The sequence below is a fragment of the Myxine glutinosa genome, chromosome 3 (genome assembly GCF_964187855.1).
Source record: "Myxine glutinosa chromosome 3, kmMyxGlut1.1, whole genome shotgun sequence".
NCBI classification, from domain to species: domain Eukaryota; kingdom Metazoa; phylum Chordata; class Myxini; order Myxiniformes; family Myxinidae; genus Myxine; species Myxine glutinosa.
The window spans coordinates 109,372,661-109,395,716 of record NC_136263.1 but is presented as its reverse complement, the minus strand read 5'-3'; the positions used below and the strand labels follow the sequence as shown (position 1 = coordinate 109,395,716).

Here is a 23,056-nt window from a genome sequence, read left to right as displayed (position 1 = left end):
ACCGTATCATGGCATTTTTAACCAATATCAATGGTTGCTGGAAGACAGGGCAGCATGCACAATCATACTAACGTAATCATAAGACTTTAAAAAAAGAAACAAAAAAAATTGCTATTTTGGGGGGCAACATCACCCCCCCCCCCAACCCCTCCCCCTCCAATAGACTACCTTAGACCCAGATTTTTTTTTATGCCGTGAACAAATTTTGGTACATCATGGGTGGTGAAGGTTGAGTTAATGTTTTATTGAAATCGTGTGTGTAGTTTCAGAGAAGAAAACAAATATCTATTTTTTTGGGGGGGAGGGGTGCGGGGGGGGTCATGACCCCCTTAGACTTCGATTTTCTTAGTACCGTGAACAAACTTTTGTCACAACATATCAAATATCATTTGTGCCAAGTTTGGTGACAATCCCTTCAGTGGTTTCGGAGAAGAAGTTGCAAGTGTTTATGGACTGACAGACATGGACTGACTGACAGACGGTCGAACAATGAGCCATCGCATAAGTTCCCCAGAACTTCATTCTAGGTGAGCTAAAAATGAGGTCAAGAGATCTTGGAAGCTGAAGAGCATCGAAATTGTACCAGTGATAATTGGAGCAACAGGAATGATAAAGAAGAACCTCACTGAGATTGAAAAAACCATCGCCAGGAATATTACCACATATGAACTACAACTGGAGGCAAATCCGGGGTTCGGTGACGATCCTGAAAAGAACCCTTGTGGACCAAATCTCTGCAAAGGTTAAACAGCTTGGTCCATGAACCCTGATCCCTTACCGAAGAGGAGATGGATACTTTGGGTCCTGGGAGGACTCCGTTCCACCTTCTGAAACCCGCATATGGAGATAACAACCAACGAGACAAACACTCAACACAGACACTGAGCTGGGGGAAGTGCCGCACTACCGTCACTTCCCAGGATACTCTGGGTATCAGCGACGTCATAACAATGGCACCGCTTTTCTCACCACACTCAGAGGGGCATTTTCTCAGGAGGAATTTCGTCCTCCCCATGACTGCCAACTGATGGGGATTGTCCATGCTCTATCCTTTTAAATGCTGAACGTCAAGCAAGGAAGCACGTACCATTTTAAAAGTCTTTGGTATGATTCAAACCGGTCCAACCCAGATGGGTGTTTTTTATGAGACACCATCTCCTTAATGGACGGCCGTTGGCTCCCTTTGGGAGCTCATCCACCCTTTGCCAGATATTGTTTTAGTGCTCACAGGGTATCAAAGTCACCCCTCTCCACTAGCAAAGCCAGGGAGGGGTGCCGGTCTAGTCGAGGACAACCCGACCATGTGCCAGGTAGCACTGGATGATTACATGTTACCAGTGGCAGTCCCAAAAGACTGCACTAACATGTTGTCTGTGGTCTGCTTGGCGGTTACATTGTCTCGTTGTTTGCGGCTTCACTGAGACATTTTACATGCTGTCAATGCACTCAGAGCTCTTCCACCCATTCCAATTGTGGCACTTATCTGCCGTTCGCACTCTCAAGACCGTTTGACCTATTCCAATGAGACCACACTGCTACTGCAGCACACCACTGTCGTACTGCAATGTCCTCAAAGCTCTTCTACCTGAGCCCACCCTGCTGCCTTGTTCGCTCGCTCCCGAGGATGCTTTTACTGAGCCAAAGCTTCATGATCTGGTGCAGCGGTTCTGCAATCAACCTCAGATGAAGCAGTCAAAAACTTTCTGGCCCCCTCAATGATATTCCTGGCTGGCATGGCACGAATCTGCTAGTCAATGTCCTTCTGCTCTTGGCTTCCTTATACGAGGATCGACTTATCTCGTTTATCCTTGTTTCTTCAAATCCTTCCACTACCATTTTATTATATCTTCCCCTAGTTGTTTAGGGCCACTACTGGCCCATCTATATTATAATAGCCGTAGATGATTCTGTCTGTCTGTCTGTCTATCTGTTGGGTGTCTGTCCGGGGTGTGGCTTACTCGGTTTGCAGAGTAGCTCCACCCATAGCTCCACCCATTCTGGGAGTGGCTATAAACAAATATCCACCATTTTATTAACTCGCATAGCTTTGAGTCCTGTTTTGTAGGCCCGTGGTGTCTTGCTCTCCCCCAGTTTTATTTCAAATCAAATTCGATAAATCATTTCATTTTTCACAGTCGCTAACATAGTTTTAGACTCGGTTGAAAAAAAACGGGAAGAAAATCCGATGAAAGTTGCCGTTTATAGAACGAAATGAATTCTCAAAGGCCTGTAACTTCAAGGCCATTGAGTCTCTCTCACGCCTTTATCTCCAATCTAACTCACCATATGATTTCATTTTTATCGATGGTTTTACTTTTAGACTCGGTGTCAGCAATAATTGAGAACAATCCACACACGCGGGAAAATGCAGAGATATATTTTTTAAAATCGCGTCATGGTGTATCATACACCGCCCAACATGACACCGCCGGCAATGTGTCGATATATATTAAAAATTCGCTTTTGCTTTTCCGTTATGATATATTACTATTTCGTTTGATGATAGTCGTCACAAAAACGTCAACAATGATGCCGACATATATTTCTTCGTTTTTATTTCATTCAACATATTAGCCGGAAGTAAAATATGTTTCAGGAAATTACCGAGAGATATTTCTTCGTTTTTTTTATTAGTTATGTGCGCATACACTTTAAATAGGTTTATTTGAAATCTTTAATTTTCCACAAACATTCCACACACGCGGGAAAATGCAGAGATATATTTTTAAAATCGCGTTATGGTGTATCATACACCGCCCAACATGACACCGACGGCAATGTGTCGATATCTATTTTAAATTCGATATATCATTTCATTTTTCACAGTCGCTAACATAGTTTTAGACTCGGTTGAAAAAAACGAGAAGAAAATCCGATGAAAGTTGCCGTTTATAGAACGAAATGAATTCTCAAATGCCTGTAACTTCAAGGCCATTGAGTCTCTCTCACGCCTTTATCTCCAATCTAACTCACCATATGATTTCATTTTTATCGATGGGTTTAGAGTCGGTGTCAGCAATAATTGAGAACATTCCACACACGCGGGAAAATGCAGATATATTTTTTAAATCGCGTCATGGTGTATCATACACCGCCTAACATGACACCGACGGCAACGTGTCGATACATATTAAAAATTCGATATATCATTTCATTTTTCACAGTCGCTAACATAGTTTTCGACTCGGTTGAAAAAAAACGGGAAGGAAATCCAATGAAAGTTGCCGTTTATAGAACGAAATGAATTCTCAAACGCCTGTAACTTCAACTTCAAGGCCATTGAGTCTCTCTCACGCCTTTATCTCCAATCTAACTCACCATATGATTTCATTTTTATCGATGGTTTTGGACTCGGTGTCAGCAATAATTGAGAACATTCCACACACGCGGGAAAATGCAGAGATATATTTTTTAAAATCGCGTCATGGTGTATCATACACCGCCCAACATGACACCGACGGCAACGTGTCGACATATATATTAAAAATTCGCTTTTGCTTTTCCGTTAAGATATATTACTTTTTCGTTTGATGACAGTCGTCACAAAAACGTCAACAATGATGCCGACATATATTTCTTCGTTTTTATTTAATTCAACATTATTAGCCGGAAGTAAAATATGTTTCAGGAAATTACCGAGAGATATTTCTTCGTTTTTAAAATTAGTTATGTGCGAATACACTTTAAATAGGTTTATTTGAAATCTTTAATTTTCCACAATATAATTTACTTGCCATTTATCATTTGATGATTACGAGACAAATTCCTCTTGAGGATCGTGACAATTCATGCGCTGCGTGGAAACTTCTATTTCCAAAATGAATGAGACGATCGATGAAGAACGCAGACTTGAACAGGATGCAGCAAGAAAACGAATGAGACGGGCGAACGAGTCCATCGACGAACGTCAATGCAAACTTGCGGGGTCACCCGTGGGAATCCCACGGGCATGGATGTGTGTGACATTTCGACATATTGAGTTAGATGCTGCACATTCATTTTTACAAAATGGTTACTGGCAAGTCATCAGATCCAGAAATGGTGTAAAAACCACCGTTTAGAGGCCATTTTTCCCCGCAAAGCGGGGGTTGGCCTTTTCGGGGACCGTGGTAGTTGTTGTTTTTTTGTCCCCTTTTTGAAGCAATGTTTTACGGCCGGATGCCCTTCCTGACGCCAACCCTTTTTGCCGCCTTCAACGACAAACAGGGAATTACCAGTGAACTGGTACTCAATTAGCCGACCTCGGAAGGATGACAGGCTGAGTCAACCCCCCTGGCATTAATTCGGCGATCGACCGAGATTCGAACCCAGGATCCTAAGCCGGCACCCTAGCCGCTAGCCCAACACCAGAAATGGTGTCATGAACACAATTTATTTACGCACAAGCACAAAAGCAAGACGGGCCGATTTCCGATTCCGACGGGCCGACGGGCGAGACGGGCCGATTTCCGATTCCGACGGGCCGATTTGGAGCAAGAAAAAGAACGAGACGGGAGAAAAAGGAGAGAAACGAGACGGGGAAAGCCGATTGGAGAGGCGAGTGAGGCGCGATTGGAGAGGAGTGTGAGGCGCGATTGGAGAGGAGTGTGAGGCACGATTGGAGAGGAGTGTGAGGCGTGATTGGAGAGGAGTGTGAGGCACGATTGGAGAGGAGTGATTGGAGGGGAGTGTGAGGCACGATTGGAGAGGAGTGTGAGGCACGATTGGAGAGGAGTGTGAGGCGCGATTGGGGAGGAGTGTGAGGCGCGATTGGAGAGGAGTGTGAGGCGCGATTGGAGAGGCGTGTGAAGGATTGCAGAGGAGAGGAGTGTGAGGGATTGGAGAGGTGAGGGATTGGAAAGGAGAGGGATGTGAGGGTTTGGAGAGGAGAGGAGTGCTAGGTGGAGAGAGGAGAGTGTCAGGTGGAGACAGGAGAGTGTCAGGTGGAGACAGGAGAGTGTCAGGTGGAGACAGGAGAGTGTCAGGTGGAGAGGAGTGAGGGGTCACATATTATGTGAAATAACTAAATTCACACCATTTCTGGATCTGATGACTTGCCAGTAACCATTTTGTAAAAATGAATGTGCAGCATATAACTCAATATGTCGAAATGTCACACACATCCATGCCCGTGGGATTCCCACGGGTGACCCCGCTAGTAGTATTATAATTACTGATGACCACTGATTTAATAGTCATTTGTTTTTTGTCCTTGTTTGCATCTAATAATTTGTTCATTAATCAAGGTGGTATTACTCTTCTCATTTCCATAGTGCAATGAGACTCCATTTGGGATATTAAAAGAATGGGTATTTGCTCGACCCGATCAGCTGCCTGAGCCTGCAGGATTAAGAGCTCTGCTCCTCGAAGCGTTGCAAACTCCTACCCAGAGGTGTGCAATTCCGCATGTGAAGAGTCCTATTCCAAAAAGATTAATCTCAATTACGTTGTCAAATACTGTAAATGCCACATAACACATTCTGAATCAAAGGCAGTTCCTTCTGTACAAAACTACATGCCAAGTATGGCATTATGAAAAAAAATATTTGGCTTGCATACACCTAAGCTGCTGGTAACTCTCAAATCAATGAAATGACTTTTAGCACGTTTCGGAATCACAAATTTCATACATGATACAGTGTACTATGCCAGATTCCCAAGCAAAACAGGTTGAGCTAAATTTGGAATATAATGGAATGGGCCATGTTATCATCTTGTCATGATTCACCACTCATTCAAATTCTCATGTTTTCATTGAATTTGCACTCTGACCTTATCCCGCTCGCGAGTTTCTGCGGTTGTGAGACGAGGACTCGATGCTGAGCGGATGAGGCCAGTGGTCATCAGTGACGATGGATCCTTTTCACGCAGTACACCTTGCGTCGTCCCAGTGCCACCAGCCTCTGGCAAGGCACCATAACTGCCTGTTTTGCGCAGACCTTGTCGCCAGGTAGCTGGGGACTCATCTCGCCGATCATCTGAATGTATGTCTTCATGCCGGGCTTCGGGCAGCGTCGGGAAGCGAGACTGGAAAGAACCACCAAACTACAATTGACATAATGATGCATAGGGGCAAGCAGGGAGAAAGGTAGGTTCAATAGAACATCAAGGGCAGGCGGTTGATATCAAGACAATCAGCATAACCACTACGCTGATCTGGCATGATGGAATCAAAGTAACACTGAGCATTCACGACAAAGCAATGGAAATGGTCATGGCCATGCAGTTGTGGCACAGCAGAATTATCGAGCACAAAAAAATTACAGTATGCTCTCTCACAAGCTGAAAAAAGTGATATATTTGCTGCGATCTTACCATAAAATAGTGTTCGTTTACACATGCATGGACGACATACTTTCACACCTTCATTAGTTGGAAAACAGGTTAAAAAGAACCCTCATCAATCATCGCGATGCTTGTGCTACAAGCGCAAGCGTTTTTTTTTTTACAGTGATTGGTCCTCGGAAAGTGTCTTGGTCATGCTATACAAGTAGTGGCTATGAGATAAATGGCCTACTACCTGCATAAGGACGATACTTGGCACATCCAGAGTTGGTATGTTAAACGACAAATCCAATTAAAGCAGATGCACACGTGTGCAATTGCTTATATTTTCAACTTCGGACACTAGTTAACGTTTTCAGCAGTCATGGAAGACATATTTTTTTAATCATTATTTTCAGGAAAAAAAAAAACGACCCAAATCTATGAGCAGCTACATGAGGGGTGAGATCCTCAGAATCCCATTGCCGTTATTCTTCGAGGTAGCTTACTATTAAATGTGTTTTGTCCAAAATATGTAAGTGCTTTGGAAAGGTATACAGCTATCAGCCCAAATTGAATAAACAGAAGTTCAACATGAAGAGGTAAAGTGATGAGGATGATCCAAGCTTAGGGTGCTGTTAAGAATGCAGAATATAATAAATAAAAATCGAAAAATAAATCGCATCAAGTGTTCATTCGCACAGGCCAAATAAATCGTCTCCACTTTCACCCCTTCACTTCGAGATTCCAAATGTGATACAAGGTTCTGATTGACGAGCTGCTCTGCAAATGTACCAACTTTACATGCTCATCATCCATTATTGGGTTCATCACCATTTCACAGGCTTGTGTGTCGGATGATGTGGAAAGCTGACATATCGCGACTTGCACTTTGGATTTTGTGAAAGTGCTAAACATCAATGGTGATTCGCCATCACATGGTGGAGAAAAAAAGGGATTACTGTGTCTGTATATTTCTCTAACCTCTGCCCCCAACACCCCTCTATATATATATATATATATATCTCATGCTCAATCTATGTTCCGATTAGCTTAGTGCCCATTATCATCAAGGTCACAGAATACATCATCACAGTTGATAAGAAATCCTCCCTTTTCTCCAGCGATCTAATCTCAGATCACCAATTCAGATTCAGACGAGGTAACTATACCTTAGACATGGTGCTACTGCTCTCCCAAAAAAGGATGGAAGCCCTCAATGTCAGACGAGATCAGGGCCATATATCTAGACATATCTCGAGCTTTCGATACAGTCTGGCATCCAACCTCCTTGTTCTCCAAACTCTCTGCCTATGGCATCCAAGGGCATCTCTGCACATGGCTTATTGACTTCCTGTACTCTCGTAGCCAACATGTGGCACTCAAAGGAATCCTTTCACCTCCTCTGGCTGTCAGGGCTGGAGTGCCCCAAGGCAGTGTTCTGTGTCCATTCGTATTCCTAACCTTCATCACCAATCTCTCTGACTCTGTGGAAAATCCCTTTTATCAATTTGCTGATGACTCAACCCTCTGCCGTGATATCTGTCATCCTTCAGATCGGCAGGCAGCAGCCTCGTCCCTCTATTCAGACATTGTCAAAAATCACAAGCTTGTCAAGCACTTAGAATATGTCTTTCAATCCAGAAAAATCTCACACTCTATCTCGTTCCAAAAAGAACGTCTGGCAAACCCTCCTATCTACTTTTTCAACAATCCTTTTGAGGAAGTTAAGTCGCTGAAACTTCTGGGTCTCACTATAAACCACGATCTTTCTTGGGTAAACCGAATTTAATTGTTGGCCTCCAAAGCCAGTGGCCAACTGAGTATCTTGCATTGCACAAAGTCCTTCCTTGGCACACCTGAAATCCTATTATCCAAATGGCATTTATCTGCAGCTCGATGGAGTACTGCTCTCCCCTCTGGGCTGGCACCCTCACATTTTGCTCAGCTTGACACAGTGAAAACCAAGGCCTTCAAGATAATTGGAATCTCCCGTAACGAATCTCAGTCAATGGGACAATAACTTCGCCATTGCCGAAAAGTTGGTGGTCCCTGTATTTTACTGCCTCCTTTCTGGTCTTGCATCCTCTGCTCTTTCCTTGTCCGTCACGTTATCTCCTCCTAAATAGTTGTGCAGAAATTCACCAAACTTTTGTAGTTAGATCACCACATGGCAAGAAGGTGTAGGAGCAGTATCATTTTAGGCCCCACCCCAGGGTCAAAAGGTCAAATACCGAAACAATGCTTTGCTGATGACTATCTCTGCTGATAACTCCACTCTCTGTCGCTCCATCCCTCATCCCTCAGATCAGCATTCTGCAGCCGCCTCACTCTCTGCAGACCTGGACAAAATCACAGACTGATCAAACAAGTGGAACATGTCTTTCAATCCTGACAAATCTCACACTCTTGCTATGTCTCTCCGAAAACACAGACTGGACAACCCTCCCATCTACTGTCTGAACAATCCTCTCCAAGAAGTTCTGTCACTCAAGCTTTTGGGTCTCACCATCTGCCATAATCTTTCCTGGGAAAACCACATTTCCAAGCTGGCCTCCAAAGCCAGTCGCAGACTGGGCATCCTCTGTCATGCGAAGTCCTTCCTTGGCACACCTGAGCTCCTCAACACATACAGAGCTTTCATCCCCAGCTTGATGGAGTACTGTTCTGCCCTCTAGACTGGTGCTCCTGCCTCACACCTAGCTCGGCTCTCGGCTTCACGCTGTTGAAACTAAAGCTTTCAGAATCATTGGAATCTCCCGCGATGAAGCTACCTCCGAAGGCCTTTCACTCACTCACCGCAGGCAGGTAGGTGGTCTTTCTGTCTTCTACCGACTCCTCTCCGGCCTTGCTCCCCCCAGCTCTGTCTGTGCTCTGTCCCCCAAATATTCATGCAGGATGCATAAGATCGGCCAGCAACACTCTTCTGGTGAAACTGCTAAAATCAAGACTCTCAGCTCACCTTCACTCTTTCATTCCTCTTTCCTCCCACCTCTGGAACAAACTCCCTCACTCTTTTCAATCCCACTCCTCCCTCCAGGTCTTTAAAATAGCTGTTCACCACCATCTCTTATCTTCCCCCATCCAAAAGCTTGATCTTTTCTACCCCTGCTAATTCACCTCAGATCCACTTCCACCCACCCCCCCCCCCCCCCGCCCCTTTCCATACCTCTTCCGCCCCCAAGCCCTCTCCCTCCCACAGATCTCCTGATGTCTCTGTTCTCTACTGTTGTACTTGTGTGCTTCCCTCTCTCTCCCAATCTTGTCTCCCGCTCACTTTATCATATGTTTTATGTCAGTTTTTTTTTTGTGATTAATGTTAGCTCTTACACGAGCCTCGATCTTGCATACATCAAAACAAAAAAAACAAAAAATGCTTGTTTTCTTATTTTCTTGTTTGTTTGTTTTCTTGTTTGTTTGTCCGGGTGATATCTCTGCCATCCTTTGAGCTCAGAAGCTGGATTTGCGGCACAATAGTGAGCAACTGCTTTGGCAAAAACAGTACTTTTTGTTTTTTGATTAATTAAATAATTGATTCGTTACTTAATTATTATCGATTAAGTACTTATTTATTTTCTTTCTCATCTGGGCATTATCTCAGGCACCTTTTTAGCTAGGAAGCTGATATTTGGACATTACAATGACCAAGTGATTTGGCTGTAAAGGGTATTTTTGATTTATTGATTAATCAATTAATTATTTAATTATTCCATTCATGACTTGATTTTTTAAAAAATAAATTACAGATTCGGATGAAACTGTGGTGGTTTAGGTATTCTATTAGCCAATTGAGTAATAATTTAATTATTTTACCATTATTATTTATTTATTTTCATTATTAATCATTTATTGATTTTCTTTCTCATCTGGGAAATATGTCAGGCACTTTTTGAGCTAGGAAGCTGATATTCAGACATGACAGTGACCAAGTGATGTATATTTTTGATTTATTGATTAATCAATCGATTTATTATTTATTGATTAATCAATTATTATTATTTATTTTTGATTAATGGCTTATTTAATGAATTGTTGAAAAGTTACAGCTTCAGATGAAACACTGGTGGTTTTGGTGCGCGATTATCCAATTCATTAAGAAATTAGTTTATGATTATTGTTTATTGATTCTAATTACGCAATTAATCAATGAAATATTATATACCTCTTCCTCCAAATACCATCTCTATGTGCTGCATGGCGGTATAACCGGGCGCCTGGGGCACCCCGGCAATGCCACACTGGAGGATGTTATTTATTTGGCAGGGGGGCTGTGTACTTTGAATGTATCTGTGTATGTATCTGTGTGTGTGTATGTATATATGTATATATGTATATATGTATATGTATATATATATATATATATATATATATATATATATATATACATATATACATATGACATATATATGACATATATATGACATATATATGACATATATATGACATATATATGACATATATATGACATATATATGACATATATATATGACGTATATATATATATATATATATATATATATATATATATATATATATATATATATATATATATATATATACGTATATATATATATATATATATATATATATATATATATATATATATATATATATATATATATGTCATATATATATATGGTGGTGTACTATATATATATATATATATATATATATATATATATATATATATATACATGTCAACTCAAAATTTGAAATTTGGTCATTCCTGTTGGAACATTTTGCCATTTTTCAACTTTGCCTGAGGTGGAAAACGTGGGCATTTATGATGGCATGCTGTCGACTTCACTCTAGTTCTTCCTGTCATAATTCTCCTTGCATGATGCTTTTGCTATACTTGGCTGCCTCATTACCCTTCACCTCACTGCTGTTTCGCTTCTTCATGAGCTTGGACAACTAAACTATTAAATTTACAGAAGTCTTTATTTTATTTATCTGGCACATCGCTCCCTCCCCCTCTCTCCCGCCCCCCTCCCCCCCACCCACACCCTCCTATCAGCCATTCACACTTCCACAGGGTCAAATTAAGAAATGGGGTATCTGCAAGTCAAAAAGATGAAATACAACTTTAATTAATAGCTATTTCAAGTGTTTCCCAAGTGGACCCTTATTTGTTCTTCCTAAGTGAGAGAATAGCAAAACTTTAAAAGGTACAGGAAATATTGGGGAAATGCAGCACTTCGCCTTTTCGTCTTTGGAGAAAGTATCACGGACTTGCCAGCAAACAGCGTCAGTGAAAAAGGACAGCTAACCAGGAGAGCGGCAAAGCATGCAAGACAGCAGGCAAGCAGAAGAAGAAAGGGAAAGATGATACATCAAATAGACTAATAGAGGATAAATAGAGGAAAACATTTACAACTGACACAGTCGAGAGGAATAAAGAAAGGAAGAATTGAGAGACATACCACATGAGATACATGAAAACATTCTGCCAAGTCAAGAAACTCCACTCTCTGCAACCACAGCAAAAGGGTTACATGATAGCATGGAAACGAAATCTATAGGTGAGAACTTTAAGGTTTTTACCAGGAATGGTAAAGCAGGAGCACTCCACAGTAACATATATAAAATATAAATATAGTGACATATTAAAAAAAGTAAAAATATAAATAAATCAGTGACATCATACATGAGGGATTATTGGACGTGATGTTAACAGTGCTGCCATCGCAAACAAATGGAGAAATAAAGTACCTCCAAAACTAGATAGACTTTCATAGGTGTTTCACAGGTTTCTCTAAGGCAAACATCCTTCCATTAAGGTCCCAGTTTATTGTTGGCCTTTATCACAGTGTTAAGTCACCTTTTGCAGGCACTATAGTCACTGCTATAATTTGGAATAAGGTTTGAATGTGGGTTCTGAGGGCATTACCAAGTTAGTACAATCTTTTTTGTTGAATATACATACATGTCACTGAAGATAAGTTTAAGGCATGTATACATGTAAACCTTAAATAGCAACTATAATGGAAGACATTTAAATCACATGAATTTCATCCAATCAGAGACTACAAATTGCAAGACTGATAGCCACCATAAAAATTACTGGAAAACGAAACACCAAACACTTCATCTGTTTGTTTGTGTTTCTACTATAAGGATAAGAAGTGAAAAAACAGATAATGATCTTGTTCAGCAACCCTCAGTTTATGTAATCCAAGTTTAGTTTTGATCAATATTGTGTTGAACAAGGCTGGCAGGGTGTCCTCCAGGTATGCACTCTCGCCTCTGAGCTGTCCAGCCTGGGTTTGAATCTCGGCCTAGCTATAAACTGTCATCCTGGTTTTTCGCAGGAAACGAAGGCATCATGTTGTGTCCACTTCTCGAATCAATTCGTCCTTGTCACATACCTAACCTGACCACCAGATTTCGTATGAATGCATCCATAACTTTTTGAGATATCATGCTCACAAACAAACAGACAGACAGTGTTGAAAACATAACCCCTATCCAACTTCAGTGGCCAAGGTAATCTATATTATAGAAGGAGCCATGTCTGTCTGTCTGTCTGTCTGTGGTGCTACAACATGAGAACTGATTAGCAGATTACAATAAAACCAATGATGGTGGACCCAGGGAACTTGCAGGAAGGTTTATGATGGAAAAGGGAAGGTTTGTGTGTGTGAACATGGGCAGACGTGGCAAAACTGCAAACGCGAAGTTGCGACGCTGGTTATCCCCACACGGAGGACAGGATCTCCCAGGAATCCTTTTTTGTTCTTGCCCCATAGATTATCCATTGTAGCAAAGATTGGTATTCCCATCAGCGAAGCGATCGGTCTTATATGCTCATATAATGTTTCTAAATATAAAATAAATATAAATTTAAGGAAGACAAGTCAGGAGACGACGATGGTTCACGAGCGAGCGGTATTCAATGACAAAGGACAGACTATAACCGAAACAGGCCCGGACAGGCCAGGCCAGGAAATGTCAAAACAAAGGTTACTGACCTTGAAAGGAGATAGAAAATAATGTATAATCAGTTATGAGGTTAGTTAGCTACACAATACCGAAAATTCGGTTCGATACCGACAACTTTGAAACTTTGACCTTTGTGACCTTCAAAGGTCAAAGGTCGAGGATTCAGAAATTTGTTGGAAAACTTGTATTTCATTATGTATGTGATAATATAAGATCGTGTACGACATTTCACCCTATCAGGAAGCGAACAATGTAATAAAACCATCAAAAATCGACTTTTCTAAATTTCGTGACCTTGTGACCTTGACCTTGGGGCGAAAATGAAAAATCGAGCTCCGTGGGGCTAGACACATGACATTGGCCTAACCAAATATCGAAACCCTTGTCAGATTCCACCAAACCCCTTGGAGAAAATGTAGCTTGAAATTGATTACCCCCTAAAAATACATCTTTTTCGGGCGTGGCGCCGCCCACAATAGGCGCAATACGCCCACTCGAGGCAGGACACAACTAGATCATGATATCAACCTCCCACCCAAGTTTCATCAAGATCAGATGATATCATCGGGTAGTTATGCTGCGGACAGACAGACACACACACAGACAGACGCACACACATGACGAATATAGTGGTCACTCTGTTTGATAACTCGTGAACCAATAACACTCACCAGTGATGGGTGTGGAGGTTATTTGTAGAGGTAGGGTGAGGTGGAGGGGCGAGTGGTGGATTTAATGAGACAAAGGGGCAGAATCGTTTTGATCTTCAATCCAGACGGCAAATAGTCTTTCCATGATGCGACGTCTAGTATGGCTTATCTTGGTAGCACTTAAAGGTGTAACACTTTGCGCACTTTCTTTGATTTTGTCAGCATTACTATGAACTAGCCGAAACCCGTGGAACATCCACGGAAGGGAGGATGTGGTGTAGTACACCGCGATCGACGACACCGGCACAAATGCATGCTCTGGATTGTCCACTCAGTGGACGGCTTGCTTTCGCCTTCGCCTGTCCAATCAGCGGACGGCTTGCTTCGCCTTCACCCAGCCGACGCCAATACGATGGCGCGTGGAACATCCACGGAAGGGAGGATGTGGTGTATGGATAGAGTGTACCATTATGGATGGCATAGGGGATTTGCTTGTCCGAGTAAGAGTTAGGAAGAAAGATGAGAATGAAGAGTGCGTATATGAACAACGATCGCCGACACCGGCACAAATGCATGCTCTGGATTGTCCACTCAGTGGACGGCTTGCTTTCGCCTTCGCCTGTCCAATCAGCGGACGGCTTGCTTCGCCTTCGCCCAGCAGACGCCAATACGATTGCGTCGTAAGATGGCGTCGTATCGGCAGTTAATCGGATGCTTTTGTGCCCCAACGTCGGCTAATTCAGATTTTTCGAGTATGGCTGTACGTGATAAACAAAGAGCGCGGTTCGTAGATCGTAAATCCATTAGTGCCGTGGGCATCGGGTCACTGGGTGCGGCGTAAAAGGGATAACAAAGTCGAGTCCTTACACTATTATTACATAGACTAGCCGAAACCCGTGGAACATCCACGGAAGGGAGGATGTGGTGTATGGATAGAGTGTACCATTATGGATGGCATAGGGGGATTTGCTTGTCCGAGTAAGAGTTAGGAAGAAAGATGAGAATGAAGCGTGCGTATATGAACAACGATCGCCGACACCGGCACAAATGCATGCTCTGGATTGTCCACTCAGTGGACGGCTTGCTTTCGCCTTCGCCTGTCCAATCAGCGGACGGCTTGCTTCGCCTTCGCCCAGCAGACGCCAATACGATGGCGTCGTAAGATGGCGTCGTATCGGCAGTTAATCGGATGCTTTTGGGCCCCAACGTCGGCTAATTCCGATTTTTCGAGTATGGCTGTACGTGATAAACAAAGAGCGCGGTTCGTAGATCGTAAATCCATTAGTGCCGTGGGCATCGGGTCACTGGGTGCGGCGTAAAAGGGATAACAAAGTCGAGTCCTTACACTATTATTATATAGATTGTTCCTATGGCCATAGGAGGAAGTTCTCTCCCGATATCAATCGCTCCTCATCCAGCATCAAAACCCTTTAAACCTTCAATTTCGTTTCTAAACCAATTGTTTTTCATGTTGTATTACTACCGGACTCACAACTATCACTTATTAAGCGTTTGTGACTCATATTTCCAAGAGAATGAATCATGCTTCAAACAACGTGATACAACTGTTCAGCGTCTGCATACGCCTCAACATCTATGTGACACAAAGTAGTTCACTGTGGCCCGCTGGCAAATGATGTAATAATGAATGTCTCAATTTTAAAAGGATATATGTTCCCGATTGTATCAGCGACGTTATAACAAAACAGCGTTAACCAAATTAATGTTAAGTGAGCAATTATTAATTCAGAAATCTGAGCTGGATGTTTCTAAGTGCTCGATACAGCAAATGCTATGGATATGTTCTGATGGGTGGGCATTATTGGTCTGATATTAATCTTATGAGTATGAGGTGCCCCATTGTAGGTGTGAAATGATGGCTGCCAGAGTCTTGATCAAAATGGGAATGCGCTTTAATGAGGATGGGAATTATTTTCATCAAGTGGTCCTGTTTTCTTTTTGTGACGTTTTGAGATTTCTTGTCGCTTTAAAGTTGTTTTTTTACATAGGGAACAGAAAAACCCAGAAGAGCTAAGGCAGGCTGTGTCAAGTTATCAAGTTGTCAAGGTCAAGCTGATTTATGAGTATTGCAAAACTTGCAATCATTACCTCCGCCACAGAAGGTGGGTGGAGGTTATGTTTTCACCCCTGTCTGTTTGTTTGTCTGTTTGTCAGTAAACAAGCTATCTCAAAAGGTTGTGGATGGATTCGGACGAAATTTGGCAGAGAGGTAGTGTATGTGACAAGGACAAAATGATTAGATTTTGGTGAAGATCCGGATTCGGATCCGACTAGTAGAATTTTTTAAGTGATTCTTCACCATTGGGAGATGAGGCCAAAAACGATATATCGGAGGACATCTCAAAATGTTATGGACGGATTTGGACGAAACTTGGTGGACAGGTTGTATGTGTGACAAGGATGAATCGATTCAATTTCGGTGAAGATCTGAATATGGATTTGGATAGGAGAATTGTGTCATTTTTAAATGATTCTTCACCATTGAGAGTTTGGGCGAAAAGCGATATGTAACATGATATTTTAAAAGGTTATAGACGAGTTATGACAAAACTTGGTGGACGAGTTGGTTAGGTGACAAGAACAAGCCAATTAGATTTTGGTTCAGGTCCGAATCCAGATCCGGCCTATTAATGGGATACAAAACATAAACTGTTGAGCCTGGCGGAGGTATGCGCTCCACCGAGTGCCATTCTAGTTGAATTATGAGTTTTTCAAGCTATTTTTCTTCACTTGAGGATTATAAATCCAAAACTGCACATGGCGTCAATGCAAATATAATGTCAAAAAATAGAAAAATAATTATAGGCTTTTGAGAGTAAAAAGGAAAAAAATATTGTATGGCAATCAATAGGAATATCAGCTTGCAACAGCATCTTAACTGTTCATTGGCAGCTAAGAAATGGCACGTGTAAATGAGCCGTCAATGAATGACAGAGCCCTGCATACAAGTATAAACAAAGCAAGGAAGGAGGACAAAGTTCAAGCTTCAGCAAATTACAAAGTTATTTCAGGTGTAAATCGCAATGCAGAGGATTTACACTTCAGATGCTTGTTGAACCTGCTGAAAGATGATCTTTGGTCCCCCTCGTTTTACTTTGTGTGGCTATTGCAAATAAACGTGCTCTAAGATCAGCGCGGATGCTCGTCTTGACAAGAGATCAGTGTGAAAAAGTGAAGAGGCAATAAGGACAAGTTACTTACATGCCTGCAAGCGTTACCATATGGCAAGCACAGAAATGCAATCCAATCATCGAGTACATCAAAGTAACAACAGCTAAAAACACTGGATTTTTCATGGGTAGCTTGCAGTCAAAACTCAAGTACATTATTGCATGCAGCTGCTGCAGAATTTAGTGAAATATCACGAATGGATAACATGCAATGAACCCAAAGTTAAAAAAATTTAAATGAACTATCCAATAAGAGCTTTGAAAGAAAAGACCACCAGATGCCACTGGCCAAACATACCACAACATTAGACTTGGTGTGCTTGAATTCCTAGTCTTTAACCACGATAAGACTGGCAGCGTCAAGCTATCCTGGAGAGACTTCAGTGGTAATTGCATGTAAAGTCCTCTGTAAGCCATGCAAATTTAAGGAATCAAATAGTAGGGATGGAGGAATCTCACCTTCTTGAAGGGTGAGGCTGGAGTGATAGGGGATGGCAGTGCAGGGGTCGGAGTGACTATAGTGGTCGTGGACGTGGTAGTGGCGATATGTAATGAGGATGGCACACAACGTGCAGGCACTGGAACTCCATCGTTGTTGTTTAACTTGTTCATGTTTTCAATCAGTTCGACCTTCTTGTCTGTGATGCAAAACATATATGCAAAGAATAAAACCATTAATGCTTGGTTGATGACAGTTTTCCGCCGATTTATAAATGTAATAATTATGCAACCACATTGATTGAAAGAAATAAGTGGGCAACATTCCTTTTATATGCAATAGGTTATCAAAGGCCTTGCACAATTTATATGTTAGAATAAAAATCGTATGTGTTAAGGTTGTGGGGGTAGGGAGGAAATACCATATTGGGGTTAGGATCGTATAGGTTTTAGCATGGACGATGCTAAAATGCATGGGTTTTAGCATGGTTTCAGCATTTAGTGGATGCGAAGAAGAAGAACCTCAATAAAATAAGTAGGGAACCTGTTAGGTTAAGAGTGTTTGCATGTCGCCATAACGGGCGTGGTTTTTGTGTTAACTAGACCCGATAGGGCTTAAGGATAATTCCCTGTATGTAATCGCCTTCTGTGATTTTCCCTAATGTTTTATATTCACTCAGCCAGCCATGAAATCGGCTCCATTAACTCACAACAACCGACGTGTTGCCAACGTCACGCAAATATTCTCAAGAGACCACGCCCCAAGCATCGTCATTGGTCGAGGAGCCATGGAATGATCCAATAGCGCTTGGCGAGAGGTCGAACGTTCGTCAGAGAAGAAGCTTGGAGAGGCTTTGAATAGGAGAAAGAAGAAGCTCTCTCTCTCTCTTTGTTATTGGTCGCATGAGGCGAACGGCTGCATTTTCGTGCCCGGGTGCGCTGTGGAGTAATTTGAATGCCTTTGCGGACCTTTGGCGCCATCAAGGAAGAGATTGTTGTGGCATCGAAAGACGAGCAATAAAGCAACGGTTCGGGGAGCTCTTAGCGTCTCTGGTGGAGTGGAGAGCGAAAGGAGACTACCTGCACGAATTGCCCCACATTTGTGGCGCGGCGAAAGAGCAACTTGGCGCCATCTTGTTCGCGTCAACGCTCAGACCATTTGCCGACTTGCAGGACCTGCTCAACGACCACCAGGTGCCCAAACGTCCTCGTGCGAACTCAAAGTTGAGTGCCAGCTGATTATAAGCGCATTTTATTTTCTTTATCTTTCCCTGTGTATGTATTTGTGTCTGTGGGGATAATCCTCACCATAGAGAATTATAGTTTTACCTCAGCCTTCATTTTAATTGGTTTGCAATTATTTTCATTAAACCCATTATTTGTTGCATTTCCTTCGTCTTGTCGTCTCTGTGTTTGTGGGGATCGGATAAACCCTGTGTGTGGCTCATGCCAGGTAAGGACCTCGTGACTTTCGGTCCCGCGCGCGTCATAAAAGGAACCGCCAATAATTCGGTTTGTACGCCCCAGGAGTAACTACGATTGGCTATACGTCATGCTGGGGTGTTAACCCCGGGGACGCAACAGTCTGTTTAAACATCTGAGTCTTTGAAGTTTGAAAGTAAAACTTTTGATTAAAAAAAAAAAATCAATGCAATATATGAGATTTGAACTTCAATTACAGTCATGGGTTCAGATAAGAATACAAAACAGGCTAACCCATAATCCTAAAGATGTAAATGTTCCTGAAATCGACGAAATTATCAAGATCATAATAATACACAGATGCATACAATCTGTGAACATAACACTATCTTAGAGTTCCATGCAATCACCAAAATCCACAATACCTGCATTTTCTGCCGTTTCCTCTTCTGTTTCTGAGCACTCCCGTTCATATTCAGAGTCAGAGCTAGAGCTACTGGAATCGTCTTTGTGCAAACTGACATCACCTTCCTTTGCACGCTCAATTGTGTGCCTCTCCTGCATGCGGTCCTCACCTCGCTGTTTCTCCTTGCTCGCCATGCGCGAGATGGATGTTCTACTGGTGAGACAAACATAAAACCAAAAAGATTCGAAAAATGCTCGATGGGCAAAGACATCAAATGTAGCACAAATGTGGCAAATGTAGCAAACAGCACAAATAATGTCGGCGATAGGGCAGGAAATTAAACAAGCCTTTTCAATTGTGTTGTTGTTGATCGTGTGTTGTTGATGTCGATCAGCTTTTCCTCCTGATCTTTCAACTCTTTCTCACTCCGAAGCTGAAAGTCAGGAATGCCAGTGTCAACCTAAATTATGACCAGATCACATGCCTCATGACACACAAATGTTGTACAACAAGGCCAGCAGTATTTTGAAGACAGACCATCAACCATGGTCTGGCCTACATACTTACAAAATGCAATCAATTTCCTCATACAAAGAGACACTTACAAAAGCAAAAATTCGGAGGAAAATGACCTGCATGAAAAATTAACTAATAAATCACAAGCTCATGAATGGTTTTCAACACCAGCGAATTAGGCTTCAATGCAGTGAGGCTAAAGTTTCAATAACAAAAATAGTTTCAGATTAAGAATACGGTCCCAAACTCACCGCCTTCTGCTTAGCTACAAGCTCCTCCAAGTAACCCAAGATGTCCTCATCAGCCACATCAAATGGTGTTTGTCCCTACAAACAATAAGACAGGTGCATAATAGTTCAAATCAATCAAATACCGTCTCATTCCAAAAAAAGTGCTCCGACATCCGAGGAGTATTATTGCACTGAGGAATTCAACCAGGACAGAAAAATCTGTTCTCTTCCTGGACAAATGCACACCATAGCTGGCACTGATTCGCTCGCACCAGTTGAAAAACGTCAACTTATCTTCAAACTGACCAACTTTATACGCAATGAGCTCCAAGCACAGCAAATTATTTTAAATGGCCTACACCAGGAAGTGACCGGCTCACCACTTTATTGACAGCATGCATGTCACAAAGGTTTTCCACCAGAATGTGGCATGCCTCCTCTTTTCCCCAGTGTGCTGCGGCATGTAACGGCGTCCATCCATCATTGTCCCTCACATTGATGTCCATTCCCGTCTGAATAAGCAGTCTGAAAGGAGTGATAGGAACAGGGTAAAGACAAGAAATGCAAAACTCAAAACTGTCACCATTAAAATAACATCTCAAACACACTAGTACTCAGTAAGAACATTTTGTTTTCTATTTTGAGGAACAGGATAGCTTACAGAACACGCGACAGTGAAAAAAAAAAAGATCAACACAAAGTTACACAACCAAATGAGCAAAACTCAAGATCTCCATCTCCATCTCATGCTGCACTCACTTGAGAACATCGACATAGCTCTTGGCTGCGGCGACATGCAAGGCCGAGCCGCCCGACTTAGGGTGCCGTACATCTTGCACTTGCCCTCTGTTCAACCACTGACGTGCATCGCGCAACATCAGTTGCTGCTCCTCCTTCCTCGCAGCCTCAACATCCACTCCTGCACAAAATATATTGTACCCGCATGCAAGATTACTGCTCTGTAGCTCATAACGCAAAATGGAAAACCAATGTGAGAGAGGAAGGACCTACACATCAGGAATACCCTGTCCAAACAGAGTATGCACAGTCCTTTACAGTCACATGTGAGAGTGCCAATAAAAATAACTGGTCCAAAGGGCAACGTTATGATCACAGCTGGTCAGCATTTACTGAGATGCAAAATGGGAGCATTAATCTCTTGAGATAACAATGACAACAATAAGTTTAAGAAGCTGGTCAAAGCTTTAAAAAAAAGAAACTAAATAAATGCATGTATTCGAAGAAAAAAAACAAATCGCACCCGTGTCCGAAGAAAGCGGTGCAGTTTGGCAGTACGTGTGCAATCCATGAGAGTTACAGGACTTCCAGATGCTGACAACTTTAGAACCCTTTAGAATTACCCTTTAGAACCCACTAGCATTTGTGGGTTCTTGTTTTCCCGCCCACTAGCAGAAGGCATTGGTTTCCACGGTATTAAGATAAGCAAGGTGTGAGGCAGGGGCGCCAGCCCAGGGGGCCATAATTACACCATCAAGCTCTGGATGAAGACCTTGTACGCTGATAAAATTTCAGATGTGCCAAAGTGCCAAAGAAAGCCTTTGCACAAGATATATGGAATGGCATGAGAAGCCTAATCGATGACTGGTTCTAAAGGACAACTTAGATATGTGGTTTTCCCAAGACAGATCATGGCTGATAGTGAGGCCCCAAAGTTTTAGTGACTGAACTTCATCAAGAGGAATGTTAAGGAAGAACACAGGAAGGTTCACCAGATGGTGCTTTCTGAAAGATCGAAAGTGATGTTTGTCAGGGGTGAAAAACATATTCCAAGTGTTGGAACCATTCCTGATTCTATCAAGGTCTACATAGAGGCAAGAGGATGCTCCCTGGCTGTCTGAACGATGAGATGCTATGGCAGAGAGTGGAATCATCAGCAAAGAGATGAGCAGTATTTTCCATGGAATCAGAAAGATTGTTGATGAGAATGAGAAACAGGACTCGCCCGAAGAAAATGCTTTGAGGCACTCCAGCCTTGACAGGGAGAGGAGATGGGAGGATCCTATTGAGAGCCACATGTTGGTTGCGAGATTCGAGGAAGTGAGTAAGCCATGTGCGGAGTTGGCCTCGGATGCCATAGGCAGAGAGTTTGAAGAGCAAAGCGGGATTCGAGAGTGTCAAATGCTCGCCATATATTCAGAGAGACGGCCCTGATCTCGTCTTTTCAAGGCCCCCATCCATTGTTGGGAGAGTAGAAGCTGCATGTCAATCAATTTCCTCCCAACTTTATACTCCATGATTAATGTCTTAAATATAAAAATAAATAAACAATTTCCTCCTCACCAAACAATGTGTGGTCTCACCTCTGCCCTCCTCCATCTTGCCGATTTCATCTTTCTATCCTCACTCTGTTCGTGAAGTAGTCACAATGCTCCTTCACGATCTCTTTCAGCCTTTCTCTTTTTACTCAAATCTGCTTTCACCTAACCTTCAAAAAAATAATCATAACAACGAGTCCTCCTCCCGTACTAACCAGGTGCCTCCACGTTCTTCGAGCTCCGCTCCATTTTGGTTTGTTAATTTCCTTTTAGTGTTCTTTTCATCCTGCTCCTTTTGAACATGTCTGCAATCTTTGTCCTCCCAGCCTCCTTGCCCTCATGTTGGTGAATACCTTGAAGGTCTTCACAGTTTTGTTTTAAAATATTTCAACTGCCTTCTCCCGGGTTGTATTCTCTCTTCTATTGCAACTCACTCTTCTTCCTTTTCAAAAGGCTGTTTTCGCTCTTCAAATCACTCTTTCAATCATTCTGATTTTAAAAATTCAATCCGTTACAGTTCTTCCTTTCTCCAATCTCTTAACTTGCTTTAATACCACCCATCCTCTAACGTTTTCAAACGTATCACTTGAAAATCTCAAGAACCCCTAATTTGTAATGAATGCTCATATTTATTTAATCATTTATCTTAGCTTCCCTGTCCCTGTCGGTTCCCTACTCTACTTGTACTTGCCCGTATCCTACCAACACCTTCAAAACTCGCTCCTCACCGCTCCCTTCAAAA

General features: G+C 42.3%; 1 protein-coding gene across 18 annotated transcripts in view; it reads right to left on the bottom strand.

The window, feature by feature from the left end:
• LOC137423266 (protein phosphatase 1 regulatory subunit 12A) overlaps positions 1-23,056 on the bottom strand; it is a 356,467-nt gene that overhangs the window by 149,916 nt on the left and 183,495 nt on the right. For 6 of the 18 annotated variants that reach the window (XM_078774432.1, XM_078774435.1, XM_078774439.1 and 3 more), the window contains exons 4-11: positions 20,798-20,957; positions 20,419-20,563; positions 20,060-20,134; positions 19,640-19,725; positions 19,312-19,505; positions 17,486-17,664; positions 11,667-11,714; positions 5,752-6,024 (exon numbers count right to left, since the gene is read on the bottom strand). In XM_078774432.1, coding sequence (XP_078630558.1) covers positions 5,752-6,024; positions 11,667-11,714; positions 17,486-17,664; positions 19,312-19,505; positions 19,640-19,725; positions 20,060-20,134; positions 20,419-20,563; positions 20,798-20,957 — 1,160 coding nt within the window. The remainder of the gene's footprint in view (positions 1-5,751; positions 6,025-11,666; positions 11,715-17,485; positions 17,665-19,311; positions 19,506-19,639; positions 19,726-20,059; positions 20,135-20,418; positions 20,564-20,797; positions 20,958-23,056) is intronic. The other 12 variants (XM_078774438.1, XM_078774445.1, XM_078774446.1 and 9 more) reach the window with 7 other exon arrangements.